The sequence below is a fragment of the Oncorhynchus clarkii genome, chromosome 17 (genome assembly GCF_045791955.1).
Source record: "Oncorhynchus clarkii lewisi isolate Uvic-CL-2024 chromosome 17, UVic_Ocla_1.0, whole genome shotgun sequence".
NCBI classification, from domain to species: Eukaryota; Metazoa; Chordata; class Actinopteri; order Salmoniformes; family Salmonidae; genus Oncorhynchus; species Oncorhynchus clarkii.
This window is the reverse complement of record NC_092163.1, coordinates 15,853,206-15,875,794: the sequence shown is the minus strand read 5'-3', so window position 1 is coordinate 15,875,794 and position 22,589 is coordinate 15,853,206. Positions and strand designations below refer to the sequence as shown.

At 45.3% G+C, this 22,589-nt stretch overlaps 1 protein-coding gene across 4 annotated transcripts in view; it reads left to right on the top strand.

The window, feature by feature from the left end:
• LOC139370324 (myosin-10-like) overlaps nucleotides 1-22,589 on the top strand; it is a 95,580-nt gene that overhangs the window by 33,157 nt on the left and 39,834 nt on the right. Inside the window, exons 4-7 of one of the 4 annotated variants that reach the window (XM_071109727.1) lie at nucleotides 15,292-15,319; nucleotides 17,477-17,585; nucleotides 19,967-19,996; nucleotides 21,327-21,344. In XM_071109727.1, the coding sequence (XP_070965828.1) occupies nucleotides 15,292-15,319; nucleotides 17,477-17,585; nucleotides 19,967-19,996; nucleotides 21,327-21,344 (185 nt within the window). Of the gene's footprint in view, nucleotides 1-15,291; nucleotides 15,320-17,476; nucleotides 17,586-19,966; nucleotides 20,034-21,326; nucleotides 21,345-22,589 lie in introns of all 4 variants that reach the window. The other 3 variants (XM_071109729.1, XM_071109730.1, XM_071109731.1) reach the window with 3 other exon arrangements.

The following is a 22,589-nucleotide window of genomic DNA, read 5'->3' as shown; positions in this document are numbered from 1 at the left end:
AACCATTTATGGTTCCATGTAGAATCGTCTGTGGAAAGGGTTCTACATGGAACCCAAAGCTGTTCTAGTTGGAACCAAAAGGGTTCTACCTGGAACCAACAAGGGTTATTCAAAGGGTTCTCCTATGGGGAAAGCCAAGGAACCCTTTTAGGTTCTAGATAGTGTACCATGGGATTGTACCATGGTACCATGGGATTTTTATTAGCCTAATAGTTGGAACAGGTTGTGTGTACCATGGGATTTTTATTAGCCTAATAGTTGGAACAGGTTGTGTGTACCATGGGATTTTTATTAGCCTAATAGTTGGAACAGGTTGTGTGTACCATGGGATTTTTATTAGCCTGATAGTTGGAACAGGTTGTGTGTACCATGGGATTTCTATTAGCATAATAGTTGGAGCAGCTTTGATTGAGTTAGCCTGCTCTGTTGCATTTCTCATATGTTATGGAATTGAGATTAAATTTGTCCCATCCCCCCCCAATTTCCAAGTCTTTCTGGCCCTAAACTCATTCAACCTGCAGGGAATTTTTACCCTGAATATCAGCAGATTCAGCACTCCTCGGATGTTTCCAGCTGCCAAACATGGGAAGGATGTCCCTGGAGACACTCTGCAGTCTGAGCACCTAAACGACCGTGCCCTCCAGACAGAGCAGAGATCTAGCTGTTTCTTTAGCCTCCCCTGAGATCCACGGCAGGTCCGGCAACACTGCAGCACATAGCCATTTTCCCTAGAGATATAATGCGAGCGTGGTTGATGTCATAAACCTATAAAGTTCTGGAATATGCTGACAATGATCCATTTCTATGGCCTTTTCCCTCTAGGGTTTTTAAAACAGCTGGCATTGAGCCAGTAGAGCCAAATACTCCACCATCACTATGCCAACGCTCCACCATCACTATGCCAACGCTCCACCATCACTATGCCAACGCTCCACCATCACTATGCCAACGCTCCACCATCACTATACCAATGCTACTTTGTACCACATTGAGGAAGCTAGAGAATATCCATTACCCTTGAACTTTTAAGTGTTTCTTGCAGTGACCAAACCTCTCTGCTGGCCATTACAGTTCAATGGCAAGGAATGCAGGGGTGGCCATTGGGCTGCTGTATATCCTCTGGGTGAATAAAGAATAAATCATTGTCTACAGAGGCGGGAGGAGGCTAAGAGGACTCCTTATGACCCTGGGCCTGGGAGGAATGAAACCACACAGGACAGTGAGAGGGCAAGACCTGCTGATTACCGTTTCCTTTTCTGTCCGGGGTTAGGGTGAGACTGACTGCAGCTATAGCCAAGTCATCCCTTTTCTGTTGTGTAAGGATTTTGGTTCTGTAGTGACAGTTCGAGGATAGAGAGAGAGGAATGACGTTAGAACATTTGATGAATGCGTTTGATCTCACCCGTGGAATTCAGCCTCGGTCAGTCCTGGATTGAACGATACAAAGGATGGGAAATGTCATCTCTCAACGTTCCATGGTGTCCAAAGTGTTCAGTATTCTACATGTGCTTCTCCCCTTGAAACACCTTTCATGTTTCGTCTTGAATTTAATTTATTAGAACATCTTGACTCAGGAATACAATGGCTTCAGATCAGGAGACCCAGGTCCACGTTCTCCCCTTCGTTTTGGCCTTGGCTTGGACTGAGCCCTGGTCGTTAGAGGAATGCGGTCTCCCGTGCTCTAAGGGGGCCTTTCTGACGGTCCGGCAGGTGGTCTTGTGGCTGGCTTCTCCGGGAAGTTGTAGATGAGGTCACAATCAGTTCCTCCAGTTTGTGTGACTAATGAAAAATCACTTCAAACCACTACCCGCCAAATTCCTGCGCGGTGCGGTTGGTCGCCCGTCTCGGGACAGCTGGTTGTGTTCCTCAGTCAGGCCTGAGCCACATTGGCTGTCCACTCATCTGAAAAAAATACACTATGTGCCGTACTCACAGGGAGAATTCCTATCTGTGTTGTCACCCAGCATGGATTGGCTTTTGGCAGAGCTAACATACAGTAAATGAGCCCTGTTGAAAGTCCTCAGGGCCTTGGTAAGCTCTTAATAATGGGCTACTTTTTTGTCATCAGACTTTCAACTGCTGGGTTTTTCCCTCAGGTCAGTCTCACGGTAGGGGAAAGATGTTGAACGTCTCTATTACTTTACCAGAATGGCAGGTGTGTGTTACATTGCATTATGCCCCGTGATCTAAGTATTCTAAATATTGAAGTAGGACAAGGCCTCAGGCTCTGGCTTAATTGAGATTCCCTTCCCTTACTTTCTGTCACTCCCCGTCACTCCTTCTGTCCTTGCTGTGGCAGCTATAGTCCAGTAGTACACAACCTGTCTCTTGTAATTTATCTCACTCCTGAGGTAAATATTAAACACAGATTTCCTAGACGTGTACTGTACCAGGTGCCTTGGTCTGGGTCAGGTAAACAACACACACTGAATAAATGTCCAGATGTCCAGGGCTGTCTAACTTCTCAAAATGATGAATCCGCCTAGTTAGCCTAGCCTATCACATTTCTCAGTTTAATGGCCCCATAGCAGAAGCCCTGCCACTGCTGTTTAATGGCCCCATAGCAGAAGCCCTGCCACTGCTGTTGAATGGCCCCATAACAGAAGCCCTGCCACTGCAGTTTAATGGCCCCATAGCAGAAGCCCTGCCACTGCTGTTGAATGGCCCCATAGCAGAAGCCCTGCCACTGCTGTTGAATGGCCCCATAGCAGAAGCCCTGCCACTGCTGTTGAATGGCCCCATAACAGAAGCCCTGCCACTGCAGTTTAATGGCCCCATATCAGATGCCCTGCCACTGCAGTTTAATGGCCCCATATCAGAAGCCCTACCACTGCTGTATAATGGCCTCATAGCAGAAGCCCTGCCACTGCAGTTTAATGACCCCATATCAGAAGCCCTGCCACTGCAGTTTAATGGTCCCATATCAGAAGTCCTGCCACTGCAGTTTAATGGCCCCTTATCAGAAGCCCTGCCACTGCAGTTTAATGGCCCCATATCAGAAGCCCTGCCACTGCTGTTGAATGGCCCCATATCAGAAGCCCTGCCACTGCAGTTTAATGGCCCCATTATCAGATGCCCTGCCACTGCAGTTTAATGGCCCAATATCAGAAGCCCTGCCACTGCAGTTTAATGGCCCCATATCAGAAGCCCTGCCACTGCAGTTTAATGGCCCCATATCAGAAGCCCTGCCACAGCGGTTTAATGGCCGTTTCAGGGGCCAGGGGTTTTGCCTCTTAGACCCCATTCACAAGCAGGCACTCCACAGTGTTTGTTTTTGTGAGTGTTATATTGACTGCTTTAAGCACAGATGACGGCTAACAGGGACCAGGCACAGAGAAACAGTCCAAAACCCCCTATTGACCGCCTGCCAGCTGTTAGCCGTCAAAAACAGCTTTGCAGGCTGTGAACGCCTCTCGACCAATCATAATGCCTTGCTGGAATTAACTGTTTTATAATGAGACGGTAACATGGATTTAACAGGTGACATCAATAAGGGATTATAGCTTTCACCTGGATTCACCTGGTCAGTCTATGTCATGGAAAGTGTCATATTTTGTACACTCAGTGTAAATACAGTATAATCTGACTAGACCCTTGAGCACTGCTGGAGTCCTGCCCGATGTACAGGCTATTAACTGCTCCTGAGGTGTTATACTAACAAACTGACCACTCTAATGCTTTAATGGGATAGCTTTTCCATGCTTCTCCACACATTGTAGACTGCAAAATTGGCCAAGTCCACCAGCAATCCTTCGCTCCCCTGCTTGCTGAATTACAGTCAAACTGTCAACAACATTTTAGGATGTTGGACCTGGTCCTTCTGAATGTACAGGCCAGGGCAACAAAACCCACATCTCATTTTTATTGTGGAAAGGCTGTAAACACCCAATGTTCCTCAGTCAGTCAAATGGATAGAGCAGTCCGTACATGTTCAGTACAGGTGTTTTCCGTATATGGCCGGGTATTTGTCCATACATGGTCAGTACAGGTGTTCTTTGTACATGGCAAGGTATTTGTCCATATGGTCAGTACAGGTGTCGTCATACAGCAGATGTGAACGAGGGGCTTGCCTTCTGCCTTAGTCTAGAGTGAAGCCGAAATCACATGGAGAGACGCCCTTAGCGAGCGTTAATTCACATACACTGCATAGCGTATGCCAATGAAAATCCATAATAAACAGTTATCTAGGTTCCCTATGAAGCCCCTGAGAGTTATTGTTGTGAGTTCCTTAGATGTCCTACGGGAGCCACCGTACGTACCTGTGCTAAACCCGAGTCGTTTATAAACAACCAAGTCTTTCTTGTTCTTCTACGTAAGCGGTCCTCAAGTTTTCCAGACGTAGCCTGCCAAGGCTACATGCCTATGAAATCAACACAGGTAGGCTGCGACCTTAGCTTACAGCCCAATACATTTTAAACTACATATTTAGTCTACTTAGCATAGAGGAATTGTAATGATCTTCCCTAATTATTTTCTACAAACGACCCCAAGCAATCTATCTGGTTATTTTACCAGAATTGCTCCGTGTAGACGCGTGAAATAGAATTGCTTGCTAATTTGACGTGCTATGATGCTGTTGACACTCGCGGAATGTCTGTTCTCTCTCACCCATATGCATTCTATTTCCAGCATGAGCACACTTTTCGTTAGAATTGAGCTTGATGCTCGTGGCTGGCAGGGATGTGAACTGGAATGTGTGGAATGAGTCCGGTCACTGCATCAATCCAGCAGGGGGGGGGGGGGTAGTGGGGAAGCAGCCTGCCCACAGTCTACAGTGTGAGATAGGACCTATCCCCCCTGTCTCGTGGCTGGTTGGAACTTCCCCTGGAGGAGCCAGGCCAACCAACAATGATCTTCATTTTACTCTGGTTTGGACTCTGATATCTGCTGACTGACATACTACTGCTCACCACACAACACTTGGATGATGCCTTATTTGTTGAAGAGTGCATCTGCTATAAGTTATCAGTGCTCAGTTCATTTTGAGACATTTCCTCTTTTTTCTTAAACTGATGAAAACTAGACTATCCTCAATTAAAGCTACAGACCACCAGTTTGTCTTCATTATCCACCACGGCCCAGTGGATGTGTTGTGCCTCTATTTATATCAAACTGGTTTCTGAGGTCTTCCTCCTTCAAAACCACTTTGTTAACAGCAAGGCCCGCTGGCCAGGGCCAGCGGGCCACAGGGTCACAATGAGGTCACTGTCAGAGATCAGCTCCCTCTGCCCCCTCTGCTCTTCTCTCCCTCGTCCTATCCTCCCTTGTCTCTTCTCCGTCACAAACGCCACACGCAGAGCCACTGTGCCCAAAATGTCCTCCCATTTTTCACTTTGTCACAGGTTTGAAAGATGATGTGTGTTTTGTTTTTGTTGTCTATGGTCTGTGGAGGAGCTCAAGTGGAGCCATCCATCCAAGCCTGGTGGTGAACTTGTTAATTAGGCTATAAATTATTAAGTAATTATTCTATTATTTTGAGCATTAATAACAAAACTTTGGTACTGCCTTTTTCCCTCCCATGAGACAGTCCGTTACTAAAGAATTGGCCAAACACCGTACAACTGAATAGGTTTTTAAATCATTTGTATTCTTTCCTCAAATATTTTAACAACCAATCCTATCCTATTCCGTGGAGCAGCCTCGTGAGGCCATCCAAAATAATCAAGTCATGTGAAGCTGGAAAGAACACTACCAATCATGTGAATCCCACACAACGGTTCTCATGACTAGACTATAAAACACTGTTTCAGAAATAACAGCTCTGTTTGGTTCTCCATCTATGCCCACCCCTCAAATAGTCATCAGAGTTTTACGATCTTGGAGAGGTTGTTGAGGTCAATGCATTGGCATGAATGAATGGAATTCAAGAACGTCCTCTTGACTCGATTATATCCTTCCCGCATCTGCAGCTGGCCAGATAAAGTGAGAGATGTTCCCACATCAGCCTTGCTGTCTGGGCTGTGTTTGCGTCTGAAAGAGATAGGGGTTTTGAATGTAAAGGGAGACACAAGAAGGATGAGACAATGGTGTGTGTGCGTGCTTCTCAGTACGGCCGTGCGTAGAGCAGCAGATGATGACATCATACCATGAAATGCCTGTAAATCCTTGTGCATCAGTGAGAATGTGTCAAGCCAGGCCCCCCGCCCGTCATCAAAGCCAGGAAGAACCTGCTCAAATCAAGGAAGCTGCACTGTCCCTGATGAGCCATCCAGTTGTGCCTGAGTCCCCCCCACCCTGTTTTCCTCAGGCATCCCTTCCTACACAACAACCCATCTAGCTCTGGCCTCTCTCCTCTCTCCAGTTCACTCTTTCAAACCAGCTGTCTCCCTCCATCAGAAGACCGGGCCAGGACTGCCTCTCTCTTTGTGACAATACTGGGCCAAATTAGAATAGTTACGGCTACTGTAGCGAAGGACATTAGCATTTCTTAAGAGTTGGTGCGTGCAGTTTCATGGTTGAATGACCGCAAATGAGCTCATCCAGGACAGAAATTGCATCCGAACATTCCCTCCAGGAGTCCAGGTCCAGACAAAGCCTCACCTTCAGGGACATTGAGCAACTATTCAGGTATCATCCCTTCCTCTGATGCCTTTTAAAGGGTCTTAGTCTATTGCACAGGCTTGTGTCGTTACCGTGTCCTGGGGTGTGAAAGACCTTAATATCAGAGAGAGAGAGTGTCATTTCCAGTGACTCAGGAAGAGGTCATGGGAAATGTCAGTGTCCAGCCGCCATCTGTAGAATCTGTAGCGGAAACGGTGAAAGACTGTTGGCCTCAGCTCAGACAGAAGAGGGGGAAAACCCATTTGGAAAAGGGAGAAGCAAATGAAACATGTCCCGCTTCTGAGTCTGGTTTAATATCAAACGGTTTCCAATGTAGTTCTTCAGATGTGGTCAAAAACATAATTATTACGTCAAAGAATTCATATTTGCGACGCAAAGCAAACATTAATATGACCGGCTGCCAACAACAAATGGCAACATCATGCCATGTAGCCAATAATACATTGGTGGTATAACTAATTTAATTGCACGTCAAGACTTTTCTCCACAACCCTTTTAATCCGCTAAGTGAGGATGAATGGAGAGGAGATTTACAGTACCTACTTGAATGCCCAGCAGCAACCCAAACTCTGTGTCAGACAAAGATGGAAACCAGTAGCCCCTCTCTCTCTGTTCCTAAGAGATGGTGAAGACCTGCTAGATTTGAACACGACACGTTAAATTCATCACTTGTTACATCACAGCGACAATTCCAAATTTCACATGAATTCATCGGATTGCTTTGTAGTGCACCCATCCCGTCTCGTAGGTCGGGGTGAAATTCCTGAGATTATTAGGAAATCTAATAAAACCAATGTTGTTTTGGCCGATTACATTGCACTCCACGAGGAGACTGTGTGGCAGGCTGACTACCTGTTATGCGAGTGCATCAAGGAGCCAAGGTAAGGTGCTATAGCTAGCCTTAAACGTATCTTATAAAAAACAATCAATCTTAACATAATCACTAGTTAACTACACATGGTTGATGATATTACTAGTTTATCTAGCTTGTCCTGCGTTGCTAATAATCGATGCGGTGCCAGTTAATTTATCATTGAATCAAAGCCTACTTCGCCAAACAGGTGATTTAACAAGCGCATTTGCGAAAAAAGCACTGTCGTTGCACCAATGTGTACCTAACCATAAACATCAACGCTTTCTTAAAATCAATACACAAGTATATATTTTTAAACCTGCATATTTAGTTAATATTGCCTCCTAACATGAATTTCTTTTAACTAGGGAAATTGTGTCACTTCTCTTGCGTTCTGTGCAACAGAGTCAGGGTATATGCAGCAGTTTGGGCCAACTGGCTTGTTGCGAACTGCGTGAAGACTATTTCTTCCTAACAAAGACAGCCAACTTCGCCAAACGGGGGATGATTTAATGAAAGCGCATTTGCGATAAAAGCGCAATCGTTGCACGAATGTACCTAACCATAAACATCAATGCCTTTCTTAAAATCAATACACAGAAGTATATATTTTTAAACCTGCATATTTAGTTAAAAGAAATTCATGTTAGCAGGCAATATTAAACTAGGGAAATTGTGTCACTTCTCTTGTGTTCATTGCACGCAGAGTCAACAGTCTGGGCCACCTGGCTCGTTGCGAACTAATTTCCCATAATTTTACGCAATTATAACATAACACTGAAGGTTGTGCAATGTAACAGTAATATTTAGACTTATGGATGCCACCCGTTAGATAAAATACAGAACTGTTCCGTATTTCACTGAAAGAATAAACATTTTGTTTTCGAAATGATAGTTTCCAGATTTGACCATATTAATGATCTACGGTTCGTATTTCTGTGTGCTATTATATTATAATTAAGCCTATGATTTGATAGAGCAGTCTGACTGAGCGGTGGTAGGCAGCAGCAGGCCCGTAAGCATTCATTCAAACAGCACTTTACTGCGTTTGCCAGCAGCTCTTCGCAATGCTTCAAGCATTGCACTGTTTATGACTTCAAGCCTATCAACTCCCGAGATTAGGCTGGCAATACTAAAATACCTATTTGAACATCCAAAAGTGAAAGGTGTATGAAATACAAATGGTATAGAGAGAAATAGTCCTATAATAACTATAACCTAAAACTTCTTACCTGGGAATATTGAAGACTCATGTTAAAAGGAGCCACCAGCTTTCATATGTTCTCATGTTCTGAGCAAGGAACTTAAACGTTAGCTTTTTTACATGGCACATATTGCATTTTTACTTTCTTCTCCAACACTTTGTTTTTGCATTATTTAAACCAAATTGAACATGTTTCATTATTTATTTGAGACTAAATTGATTTTATTGATGTATTATATTAAGTTAAAATAAAAGTGTTCAATGTTCATTTAGTATTGTTGTAATTGTCATTATTACAAATATATATACAAAAATGGGCTAATTAATTGGTATCGTCTTTTTTTGGTCCTCCAATAATCGGTTACTGTATCGGCGTTGAAAAATCATAATCGTCGATCTCTACTTGAGATAGCTGTTTTTCAGTCTCTCGGTCCCAGCTTTGATGCACCTGTACTTGCCTCGCTTTCTGGATGGTAGCGGGGTGAACAGGAAGTGGCTCAGGTGGTTGTTGTCCTTGATGATCTTTTTGGCCTTCCTGTGACATCTTGTGCTGTAGGTGTCTTGGAGGGCAGGTAGTGTGCCCCCGGTGATGCGTTGTGTAGACCGCACCACCCTCTGGAGAGCCTTGCAGTTGAGGGTGGTGCAGTTGCCGTACCAGGCGGTGATACAGCCCGACAGGATGCTCTCGATTGTGTGTCTGTAAAAGTTTGTCAGGGTTTTAGGTGACAAGCCACATTTCTTCAGCCTCCTTCAGCCTCAAAACTTTGGAAATTAAATAATTTGGGTCATTGACGTCCTTGAAAAGCTGATAACGCTTAGCCTAGAGACAAGTGTTAGTCCTTTGGTGTATACAGGAAAATACACACCCCCTATGAAGGAGAAGATACATCCCTGTCTTGAATGATTGACTACGGTACCTCACAGGAGACAATCTAATAATGCGTCACAATCCTTTCCATCCACCTTTCCACTGCTCATCATGACTCTCCCAGATTGGATGGAAACTCTTTAAACCTAATAAGGCGTGCATTCCCAGACACAATCATGTTATTGATGTCTTCTGGGCTAAAGGCCATCAAACATAGAAGTGCTCCTCCTTGGTAGAGTTACAGATTGGACAGAAGGCTGTCTTCAGGGCTACGATGCTGTTCTGCTCCTGATGAGTCATTGCTGGTGTGAGCAGCTCTCTCTCTTATGCTATATTGGTCATGGTCTATTATAGTCCAGTCTGAGAACTCGGCACATGGCACTTAGGCTATGAAACTTCATATGGGAAATCTGGTCAGTTATGTTCCCACCTTTCCCTCTATAAACTAGCTCACTGCTGTGCTTCTGGGCCCTTACTTTGGGTCAGCCTCATGCTCTGCCTCTTACTGTGTGGCAGCCCCATGCTCTGCCTCTTACTGTGTGGCAGCCCCATGCTCTGCCTCTTACTGTGTGTCAGCCCCATGCTCTGCCTCTTACTGTGGGTCTGCCCCATGCTCTGCCTCTTACTGTGTGGCAGCCCCATGCTCTGCCTCTTACTGTGGGTCAGCCCCATGCTCTGCCTCTTACTGTGGGTCAGCCCCATGCTCTGCCTCTTACTGTGTGGCAGCCCCATGCTCTGCCTCTTACTGTGTGGCAGCCCCATGCTCTGCCTCTTACTGTGGGTCAGCCTCATGCTCTGCTTCTGTGGGTCACCCCTATGCCCCTTACTGTGGGTCTACCCATGCTCTGCCTCTTGATGTGGGCCACCCCTATGCCCCTTACTGTGGGTCAGCCCATGCTCTGCCTCTTACTGTGGGTCACCCCTATGCCCCTTACTGTGTGTCAGCCCCATGCTCTGCCGCTTACTGTTGGTCAGCCCCATGCTCTGCTTCTTACTGTGGATCAGCCCCTTGCTCTGCCTTGGTGACAAGAGCCCAGCCCTCGTCAGACTCACAGCCAGAACAGACCACAAAGGTCTATCTGTCGTCAGTGGTCTCCTCCGGAGCCCAGAGGAAGGGACTCACTGCAGAAGGGAAGGGAGCTGATGGCCTTTGTCTTATCTGTGGTACTCCAGCTTTGCCAGGCATGTGACACAGCTGAGAGGCCTGAGGAGGCGCTGATGCTGGCAGCCGAACCACAGTTAGTTCCCATGACCTCACACCTCACCACCCCCCACCTCACCACCCCCCTTACGCTCCTCTCTACTGCCACTCTCTGGTGCAAACCTGGCCGGCAGCCACAAACTTGGGTTCATTTGGAGCGCACTGCTTCCGGGGACTGATCGGATGCCTCCCATTGTGTCAGTTTGGTCTGGTGGCAGACAGTGCTTTATGTGGTGTATACGAGTGCGAGGAATGAAGTCTTAGAAACATGATCTGGTGGCAATTACTTGGACTACTAGCATTAATCTTTACATACTAAATGTATTATAACTCTGTAATATGATCATAATGATCAATACTTTGTATTTATGTACATTTTTCTAAATGTTTTTTTATTTTCTTTTTTGAGTGGCAGCCCACATGTAAATACGAACTGAATATTAAATTATATTAATTTGTATATTGTACCTGTACCCTCCCCCCCAATGAAAGACTTACAAAATATATGAAACTGTGGTTACAAAAAATCTAAAATATTTCCATCACCTATTAACTGGACAGATGTTAAGTCATGTACATTAGCGTCAACCACCAGTACTGTGTAGAGCTGTTCTGATTCTCCAGTAATTTACTCTAATCTGAAGAAGTTATGCAACCCAATGTCAAATCTGGTTACAATTAATGAAATCCAGTCGAGTTAAGAAAATTAAATCACTGAACACTTGTTTGACAAAAAGCAACTTGTCTGTTAACTCAGCTGTGCCCTTAAACCAGCTGTTCCCTGGACACCATATGTGAATTGATTGCCCCCCATAAAACTTCAGAACTCCTGCTGTTAGGCGACCTAAACTGGGACATGCTTAACACCCCGGCCATCCTACAATCTAAGCTTGATGCCCTCAATCTCACACAAATTATCAATGAACCTACCAGGTACAACCCCAAATCTGTAAACACAGGCACCCTCATAGATATCATCCTAACCAACCTGCCCTCCAAATACACCTCTGCTGTCTTCAACCAGGATCTCAGCGATCACTGCCTCATTGCTTGCGTCCGTAATGGGTCTGCGGTCAAATGACCACCCCTCATCACTGTCAAACGCTCCCGAAAACACTTCAGCGAGCAGGCCTTCTTAAACGACCTGGCCCGGATATCCGGGAAGAATATTGACCTTATTCTGTCAGTAGAAGATGCCTGGTTATTCTTTAAAAGTGCTTTCCTCACCATCTTAAATAAGCATGCCCCATTCAAAAAATGTAGAACCAGGAATAGATGTAGCCCATGGTTCACTCCAGACCTGACTGCCCTTGACCAGCACAAAAACATCCTGTGGCGTATAGCATTAGCATCAAATAGCCCCCGCGATATGCAACTTTTCAGGGAAGTTAGGAACCAATATACACAGGCAGTTAGGAAAGCAAAGGCTAGCTTTTTCAAACAGAAATTTGCACCCTGCAGCACAAACTCCAAAACGTTCTGGGACACAATAATTGAGAATTTCAATAAGCATTGTTCTACAGCTGGCCATGCTTTCCACCTGGCCACCCCTACGCCGGTCAACACCCCTGCACCCCCCACAGCAACTTGCCCAAGCCTCCCCCATTTAGCTTATTCTGAAAGAGCTGCAAAATCTGGACCCCTACAAATCAGCCGGGCTAGACAATCTGGACCCTCTCTTCTAAAATGATCAGGCGAAATTGTTGCAACCTGTATTACTAGCCTGTTCAACCTCTTTCGTATCGTCTGAGATCCCCAAAGATTGGAAAGCTGCCGCGGTCATCCCCCTCTTCAAAGGGGAGACACTCTAGACCCAAACTGCTACAGACCTATATCTATCCTACCCTGCCTTTCTAAGGTATTCGAAAGCCAAGTTAACAAACAGATCACCGACCATTTCGAATCCCACCGTACCTACTCCGCTATGCAATCTGGTTTCAAAGCTGGTCATGGGTGCACCTCAGCCACGCTCAAGGTCCTAAACGATAGATATCATAACCGCCATCGATAAGAGACAATACTGTGCAGCTGTATTCATCAACCTGGCCAAGGCTTTCGACTCTGTCATTCACCACATTCTTATCGGCAGACTCAAAAGCCTTGGTTTCTCAAATGACTGCCTCGCCTGGTTCACCAACTACTTCTCAGACAGAGTTCAGTGTGGAAAATCGGGAGGGACTGTTGTCCGGACCTCTGGCAGTCTCTATGGGGGTGCCACAGGGTTAAATTCTCGGGCCGACACTTTTCTCTGTATACATCAATGATGTCGCTCTTGCTGCTGGTGATTCTCTGATCCACCTCTACGCAGACGACACAATTCTGTATACTTCTGGCCCTTCTTTGGACACTGTGTTAACTAACCTCCAGAACAGCTTCAATGCCATATAACTCTCCTTCCGTGGCCTCCAACTGCTCTTAAATGCAAGTAAAACTAAATGCATGCTCTTCAACCGATCGCTGCCCGCACCTGCCCTCCCGTCCAGCATCACTACTCTGGACGGTTCTGACTTGTGGAATATGTGGACAACTCCAAATACCTAGGTGTCTGGTTAGACTGTAAACTCTCCTTCCAGACTCACATTAAGCATCTCCAATCCAAAATTAAATCTAGAATCGGTTTCCTATTTCGCAACAAAGCATCATTCACTCATGCTGCCAAATATACCCTTGTAAAATTGACTATCCTGCCGATCCTTGACTTCGGCGATGTCTTTTACAAAATGCCATCCGTTTTGTCACCAAAGCCCCATATACTACCCACCACTGCGACCTTTATGCTCTCGTTGGCTGGCCCTCGCTTCATATTCGTCGCCAAACCCACTGGCAACAGGTCATCTATAAGTCTTTGCCAGGTTAAACCCAGCCTTATCTCAGCTCACTGGTCATCATAGCAGCACCCATCCGTAGCATGCGCTCCAGCAGGTATATTTCACTGGTCACCCCCAAAGCCAATTCCTCATTGGCCCCCTTTCCTTCCAGTTATCTGCTGCTAATGACTTTAACTAATTACAACAATCACTGAAGCTGGATACCCATATCTCCCTCACTAACTTTAAGCACCAGCTGTCAGAGCAGCTCACAGATCACTGCACCTGTACATAGCCCATCTGTAAATAGCCCATCTGTAAATAGCCCATCCAACTTCCTCATCCCCATACTGTTATTTCTTTTTTCTTTTTTACTCCTTTGTACTCCAGTATCTCTACTTGCACATTCATCTTTTGCACATCTATCATTCCAGTTTTTAATTGCTAAATTGTAATTGTTTTGCCACTATGGCCTATTTATTGCCTACCTCGCTTATCTTACCTAATTTTCACACACTGTATATAGACTTTTTTTCTATTGTGTTATTGACTGTATGCTTGTTTACTCCATGTGTAACTCTGTGTTGTTGTTTGTGTCACACTGCTTTGCTTTATCTTGGCCAGGTTGCAGTCGCAGTTGTAAATGAGAACTTGTTCTCAACTAGCCTACCTGGTTAAATAAAGGTGAAATAAAAACATGTAATAAAAAACCCATTGTGGTGCCCCCGTTCACCTCAGCCAATTAGATGAGAAGGAGCTCCGTGATTGGCTTGTTGTCGACAAACTGTCTCAACCTCACTGTCACTTCAAATGGGTCCCTCCTGCTTCTTTCTCCTCTCTCTCTCTCCTCTATTTCCTGCTGACTGTAAATCACATTGATGCTCTGCCTTCTTCCTAGAGAGCTGTGTTTCTGTCATCAGCCAACCAGTTCAGTGATTACAGGGCTCTAAAATAACAGGACTGTACATACAGGGAAAGATGGCATTTGGTTGCAGTATTGCGCCTACCGTGGTCTGACTGAGTTCAATGAGTTCATGTGTAAACTGTTTTCACATAGGCTACATGTACATGATGGACATAGCCGACATACAGCCTTAGAAAAAAAAGTGCTATTTAGAACCCTTTTGGTTTCCATGTATAACCCTTTCCACAGAAGGTTCTACATGGAATCAAAAAGAGTTCTACCTGGAACCAAAAGGGGTTCTATGGGGACAGCCGAAGAACCCTTTTGGAACTCTTTTTTTCTAAGAGTGTAGCTTTCAGCAGTTTTACGCTCAGCTTCCCTCAATTCCCCAGCCTAATAGCGACAAGGTACACTATCAGCCCTTATCTCTGTAATGCAGAGGTTTGGCACTACAAAGCTTTCCTTTCAAAGACTCCTCGATTCCTCCTCCATTTTGTGTGCCTCAGAACACCTGTGAAATGTCTGGATCCTGAGGCTTTTGAAATGTTTAGTGAAATTACATTTCGTTCCTGGTGCAGACAATGACCTTCAACCTGTTTGAAGGGAGTATCTCATTCGATGGCAAACTCACCAAGCTCAGTAAAGTTGGCTATGTTCTGTAAAATGACTTTGGTGTCTGTCAGCTAGTGATACATTTGGTACAAGAACTCATTTTATTTTGAAAGAGGGATTGTGGGGAATGGGCCATGCCCGATGAGTATGCTAAATGCTGACACTGTGTATAATTTCTCTCTCTCTTTCTCTCTCTTTCTCTCTCTCCCCATTTCTCTATTTCTCTCTCTCCCCCTCTCTCTCTCCCCCTCTCTCTCTCTCTCTTTCTCTCTCCCTCCCAGACCGAGAGGACCAATCAATTCTCTGCACGTGAGTAACCTCTGAGCCTTGTCTGCCCAGCCCTTTTCTTCTCTCTTTCCGTGTAACTGTGTTGCATGGGTTGCTGGATTTACAGTGTCTTCTCAGTTTGATTCCTTGCATCCAGCCTGCATAGTATCATACCACACGTCACTGGTTTGGACCAGATGGTTTAGAAAGGCCATGCAGCGCCAGCTTAATTGCATAACATTCACGACTCAATTATCTTTGTTATGCGCGTCTCTTCATCACTTAGTAGTCCCGAAAATGAAATGGGGAAATGACCTGCTGCATTGCATTCCTGCAGAAGCTCTATTCAACTACAAATGAAGTGTAGCCTATTGAAGCCGACATGAATGTACTTAGCACTGATTATAGGCCGAAAGAGGAATCGATTGAATTGAACTAGAACAGAGCCAGAGGCCTCTATAGCGATTTCAAAAGGAGCAACTTAGTGACACAGAACAGTGAGACAGACACTTACGGGAAAGAGACTTAGGCTTGGGGCAGGGAACCTGGGAAATGTTTGGTATTTCTGGCGCACACACACACACACACACACACACACACACACACTTTACCCTTTACCCGTTGGCTGTATTCCAGTCTAGCGCCCAATATCTACAGATGATATTAATGCTGCCAAGAAACATGTCAGCGTGGCATCTTATTGTAAGCCCCTGTGACAGGCCTACACCGATGATGTGTGAAAGAGTATACAGGGTAAAGTTTCTCCAGGTGTGTGTGTTCTTTCCCTGCGCTGGTCTGAACCCAATCCACCACCACCCAGAATGTCCCTGGAGCCGCCAGGGCTACAAGCCACCAGTCAACACATATTTTCCTAACCTCTCACCATACATGACTAAGTCTGGGGAAGCATGGAAGAATTTGGATGGATGTCGGAAGTGTGGCTTGAACACTATCATAAAATCTCACATCTGCTCTGATGCTTTTATATGCCAACTGTGACACACACACACACACACGCACACACACACACACACACACACACACACACACACACACACACACACACACACACACACACACACACTGTAGGAGATGGTGGTCATCTGTAAATGCTGCACAGAGATGCCATGTGATTGTAAGTCAGTCCCTGAGAATATGAGTCGTCTCCTCTGCAGCAAGGCGAACCAACCTGAGGAATCTAACACTTAAAGTTCAATGCCAACCTCATGGACATTGACGCAATCACTCACTCACGGTCTGTGTCCAAAATAGCACCCTAATGCCTATATAGTGCACTACTTTTGACCAGAGCCCCTTCATTTCAGACGCAGCCAGAAACACCCTCTGTTCCCGGTGGTTATTGAGCTCAACACTAAACACACAACTCATCAGCCATAAAACATATTCATAATACTAGACTACGATAGGACTTCACCACATAGCCAGGTAAGGGGAATATGAAAGAAACAACACATGACTTTGTTATGGTAATTCGTTTTACACTCAGTGAGTATTCAGGGGCCTTGTCATTTCTTTGAGGATCATCATGTCGTTAGTTTTATTTTGCAGATCATTTTGCTCAAATAGATATAACCTAGCATTGAGCTTGAGATCTGGGAGAAGGTTCAATGTTAACCACCCGCGATTACGTAGAATGAGTACCTATTTTAAAACCACTGGTATGCATTGTGTGTTGACGTTACTGTACAGTAAGTGTCACTTGGGGATAGGATTATTTCTGCATGGCTTGAAGAGCTTGCAAAAACATACTTCCTTGCTCTAAAGCTGTCATCGCCGTGGGTCCGTGAGAACCACCCACAACCACAGCCGCTGAACTAAACTAGCGCAAAGAAAATAAACAGCACATATAGATACACAAAAGCCCAGCTACACCGCCTCATCCAATAAACCTTGCAACTGTGGTTTATTTTCATTCATTTGTTGTTTAGCGGAGTTGCAGGGAGCAGAGCGTGGCTAGCTCTCTCAACCCCAGCTCAAGTCTGTTTATGGAGTTTCCCAAGTGCCATAATCTCCTCGCAAAAACATCTGCCAGTCAGAAAGACAGTTCCGACACGCACGCATGAACGCACGCACGCACACACACACACACACGCACGCACGCACGCACGCACACACACACTTCATTCATCCCCATCTACTAAACTAGGAATCTGTCATGTGTGTTTTCTATCTTCTCAGAGGTGAATCTGGTGCTGGCAAGACAGAAAACACTAAAAAGGTCATCCAGTACCTTGCACATGTGGCTTCCTCCCATAAAGGAAAAAAAGACCACAGCATTCCTGTAAGTGTAAGTTTCTGTCTTTTCTTTCTCTATATTCCCCCTGCCCTGTTCTAAATGTCACAGTTACAGTATGTCTTTCTATTGAGGGGTAACTGATGAAAGAGGAGAGTTAACAACTTGTACGGCCCACAATGTCCCCCTAATACCAGGCCAGTCTGATCCACAAAATCCCCTAATACCAGGCCAGTCTGATCCACAAAGTCCCCTAATACCAGGCCAGTCTGATCCACAAAGTCCCCTAATACCAGGCCAGTCTGATCCACAAAGTCCCCTAATACCAGGCCAGTCTGATCCACAAAGTCCCCTAATACCAGGCCAGTCTGATCCACAATGCCCACCTAATACCAGGCCAGTCTGATCCACAAAGTCCCCTAATACCAGGCCAGTCTGATCCACAATGTCCCCCTAATACCAGGCCAGTCTGATCCACAATGTCCCCCTAATACCAGGCCAATCTGATCCACAAAGTCCCCTAATACCAGGCCAGTTTAATCCACAATGTCCCCCTAATACCTGGCCAGTCTAATTCACAATGTCCCCCTAATACCTGGCCAGTCTAATTCACAATGTCCCCCTAATACCAGTCCAGTCTAATTCACAATGTCCCCCTAATTCCAGGACAGTTTGATCCACAATATCCCTCTAATACCAGGACAGTTTGATCCACAATGTCCCCCTAATACCAGGATAGTTTTAAGCACAATGTCCCCCTAATACCAGGCCAGTCTAATTCACAATGTCCCCCTAATACCAAGCCAGTCTAATTCACAATGCCCCTCTAATACCAGGCCAGTCTGAGTCACAATTTCCCCCTTATACCAAGCCAGACTAATTCACAATGTCCCTCTAATACCAGGCCAGTCTGAGCCACAATGTCCCCCTAATACCAGGCCAGTTTGATCCACAATGTCCCCCTAATACCAGGTCAATTTGATCCACAATGTCCCCCTAAATGCCAGGCCAGTCTGATCCACAATGTCCCCCTAATACCAGGCCAGTCTAATTCACAATGTCCCCCTAATACCAAGCCAGTCTAATTCACAATGCCCCTCTAATACCAGGCCAGTCTGAGCCACAGTCGGAGTCACAATGTCCCCCTAATACCAAGCCAGACTAATTCACAATGTCCCTCTAATACCAGGCCAGTCTGAGCCACAATGTCCCCCTAAATGCCAGGCCAGTTTGATCCACAATGTCCCCCTAATACCAGGCCAGTTTAATCCACAATGTCCCCCTAATACCAGGCCAGTCTAATTCACAATGTCCCCCTAATACCAAGCCAGTCTAATTCACAATGCCCCTCTAATACCAGGCCAGTCTGAGCCACAGTCGGAGTCACAATGTCCCCCTAATACCAAGCCAGACTAATTCACAATGTCCCTCTAATACCAGGCCAGTCTGAGCCACAATGTCCCCCTAAATGCCAGGCCAGTTTGATCCACAATGTCCCCCTAATACCAGGCCAGTTTAATCTACAATGTCCCCCTAAAGGCCAGGCCAGTTTGATCCACAATGTCCCCCTAATACCAGGCCAGTTTAATCTACAATGTCCCCCTAAAGGCCAGGCCAGTTTGATCCACAATGTCCCCCTAATACCAGGCCAGTCTGATTCACAATGTCTCCCTAATACCAGGCCAGTCTGATCCACAATGTCCGCCTATAACCAGGCCAGTCTGATCCACAATGTCCCCCTAATACCAGGCCAGTTTGATCCACAATGTCCCCCTAATAACAGGCCAATCATCTGATCCACTGGTATTTAAAGTACAGTGGATTAACTCCAACCCTTGTTAATCCATATCAGATAGATCCATATGATAATGGGGGCATAATCATTAGAGGACAACAGTGTCTGACAGTGGACATGGGCTGTGCGATGAGGTCACGAAAGGGTCAGGTCCTTCTGTAGTTATGTGATGCTGGAACATTACCACGGCAGTCAAAAATAGGCTCATTACGCAATAAGGCACGAGTGGGTGGGGTATATGGCCAATATATCACAGCTAAGGGCTGTTCTTAGGCACGACACAACGCAGAGCTATTATAAACTGGTTACCAACTTAATTAGAACAGTAAAAATACATGTTTCGTCATACCCGCGGTATACAGTGTGATATACCATGGCTTTCAGCCAATCAGCATTCAGGGCTCGAACCACCCAGTTTATAAAAATGTACCAACTGATAAAATGTGCCAATATATACAGATGTTTTTTTGCATAACATGCCTGTAAATGTGTTAAGAATCCATATAGACAAGCTCCAGTCCCATGATGTGTGTTGCCAAAGTGAATGCATCCTACAGTAGTACCTATAGTGGGCTCTATAGATTGCGCTGGCGTGCACAACCCTCTAACATATTTGCATTTGTTTATTTGCAACAAACAGCCAGAGTCGCCTAAACCAGTAAAACTACAGGCAAGTCTTTACACTTTCTTCTCAACACCTCGTTCATGTGCATGTTGCATCACCAACTTTCTTCTCCCAAACGGACCTACTGTTATGTAAAGCTAGTGGCAATTTAATACATTTATGTCTTGTGAAATGGTGCCATTGGTTATTTTCTTGCACACTGTGAAGAATGCAGAGTATGTGTAATGTTGACATCTGCGCAAGAATTAGACAAACAAAGTTTGGGTATTGACCCAGATTCTCTTTCTATCAGGCGGAAAATAATCATGTCGTAAGTAAACTTTAAATCTGGCATGAATATTTATGTGAATGCAGCTTTTCCATGTATACCTGTGGGCCAATGCACTGTACTGTACTGTAAAATGTGCTTGCAAATGTTGGTATTCCACAATAGATGAAACAGTCATATACATGGCTTTGTTGTGTTTGGTCACCACCAGTCAAAGTTTGGCAGACATGCCGTACTATGTGAGCTATTTTTGAACAATGCCGAGTAGAAGTTGAGCAGTAAGACGTTGAAATAGAGATGAAGGCATATATTCCTGAGTCTGAAGATGGAACTGACACACACACACACACGTTCTTTTGTCCTCGTGGGGACCTAAAATGTATTTCCATTTAAAATCCTATTTTCCTTAACCCCTAAACCTAAACTTAATGCCTAACCCTAACTCTAATTGTAACCCTAAACCTAACCCCTAAGCTTAAAGTAGCCTTTGTCCTCAAGGGAGACAAATGTCCTTGTGAGGGACATTTGGACATTTCAGTTCCCCACGAGGATCAGAAGAACAAGACCAGAAACACACACGAGGTCAGTTAATGGACATTACTGAAAAGCAGACTGTCTGGCTGTGGTTGTCATTACAGTAGTTAGTTCAGTAGCTTAATATTATATATTAATACCACCAGCTGCTGTAGGTCTTGTTGATACTGTGAAGATCATGGAAACGGCACATGAGGGCAGATGAGCACCTGAGGGCAGGTGTTCTGAATAAAGATGTGATGCTTACTATGGCACACTGCCCCCAAGGCTAATATGAGAAACATATGGATTTGCAACCGTCAGTGAGATAGCTTTTTGGAATAGAGCCTCTCAGAATAACATATCCATTCCCCTGCTTCCTGTTTTAGTGTACTACTGTAGATTTCACTTAAACCGTTTGCCTTTATGCATTATTTAGCCTAGTCAGAATTGTCTTTGAGTACTACCTGTAATTGTCTTACTTGGTGTGTATGTACGGTATGCATATCCTGTATGTGTGTTTAGCATCCATGACCATTAACACTTCCTGTTTATTTCCATGGTAACATTTGACAATCTGCCCCTTGACTACAGAGTGGAGCCCTGTTCTATGTGAGTAGCATGTAGTCCGTCCCTCACCTCTCTCTCACCCACCGCACTCCACTCACTAGACTAGCTCAAAACACAATGGGCAGAATATCCTGTAAAGGTGCTGCTATTGTCTCTGTGTACTATTCTGTATGTCTGTCCCTTTTATGGTTGTCAATGGGGACCCAATAGCAGCTTTTGTTTCTATCACCTTTGGGACTAAACTAGTTTAGTTTTAATCCACTCCATGCACTGTGTGGTGTCTCTGTTCTTACCTATAGTTGGCACTGCTTCTTTCAAATATCTCAGATTCTGGAAAATAAACATGACTTCCTGGTTTAATACATACTAATAAACACGTTTCCCACTTCCTAACTGACATATATCCCATTTGAAACAATCATACACCACAAGTCATAAACAGTGCATTTGTAATATGTTCCACTGTTATACTGGCAGACATTGAGCAAGACTCCTGTCAGGACCTCGTCACAAACTTCTCTCCCGCGTCCAATTTGGCTCCCGGTGAGCCTGCTGGAGAGCTTTTCACTCGCGAGGTGCTGGTGCTGCCAAATAGCCATAGCAGGCTTTACTAAATAGTCAGTTGGCTTCCAGCTAACTGGAGCTGGAGTAGGACTCGGTAGGAGAGCAGCTAGGGAGGGAGAACCAAGGGGAACACAGCCCAGAGCTCAGCTGAACGGACTCCCCCAGGGAGAGAGGGCCATGACATGGTCCAAGACCTACAGCAGCCTCTCCTCTGCTTGATCTACTCAGAACCAGCCACAGAGCGCCCAGCAGGGACGATAATGGGGATTTTAATCTTGGAGAGATTTGTAACGTCTGTCCAGCAGTGACTGCTTGTGGACTTGGAGAGATTTGTAATGTCTGTCCAGCAGGGACTCTGCTTGTTTACTTGGAGAGATTTGTAACGTCTGTCCAGCAGTGACTGCTTGTGGACTTGGAGAGATTTGTAACGTCTGTCCAGCAGGGACTCTGCTTGTGGACTTGGAGAGATTTGTAACGTCTGTCCAGCAGGGACTCTGCTTGTGGACTTGGAGAGATTTGTAACGTCTGTCCAGCAGGGACTCTGCTTGTGGACTGTCCATTGACTCTGGTCTGTGGAGCAGATGTGAGCCCACATCCCCACCTGGTCTCTTCCTTGAAGATTTAATAGGACGGTTTTGACTGTTCCTCTGGCCCCCCAGTCTCCACAAACTGGGCCAAAGCACTGCCCGGAGGCCCTAACACTGATAACAAGTGAGGTTGAAC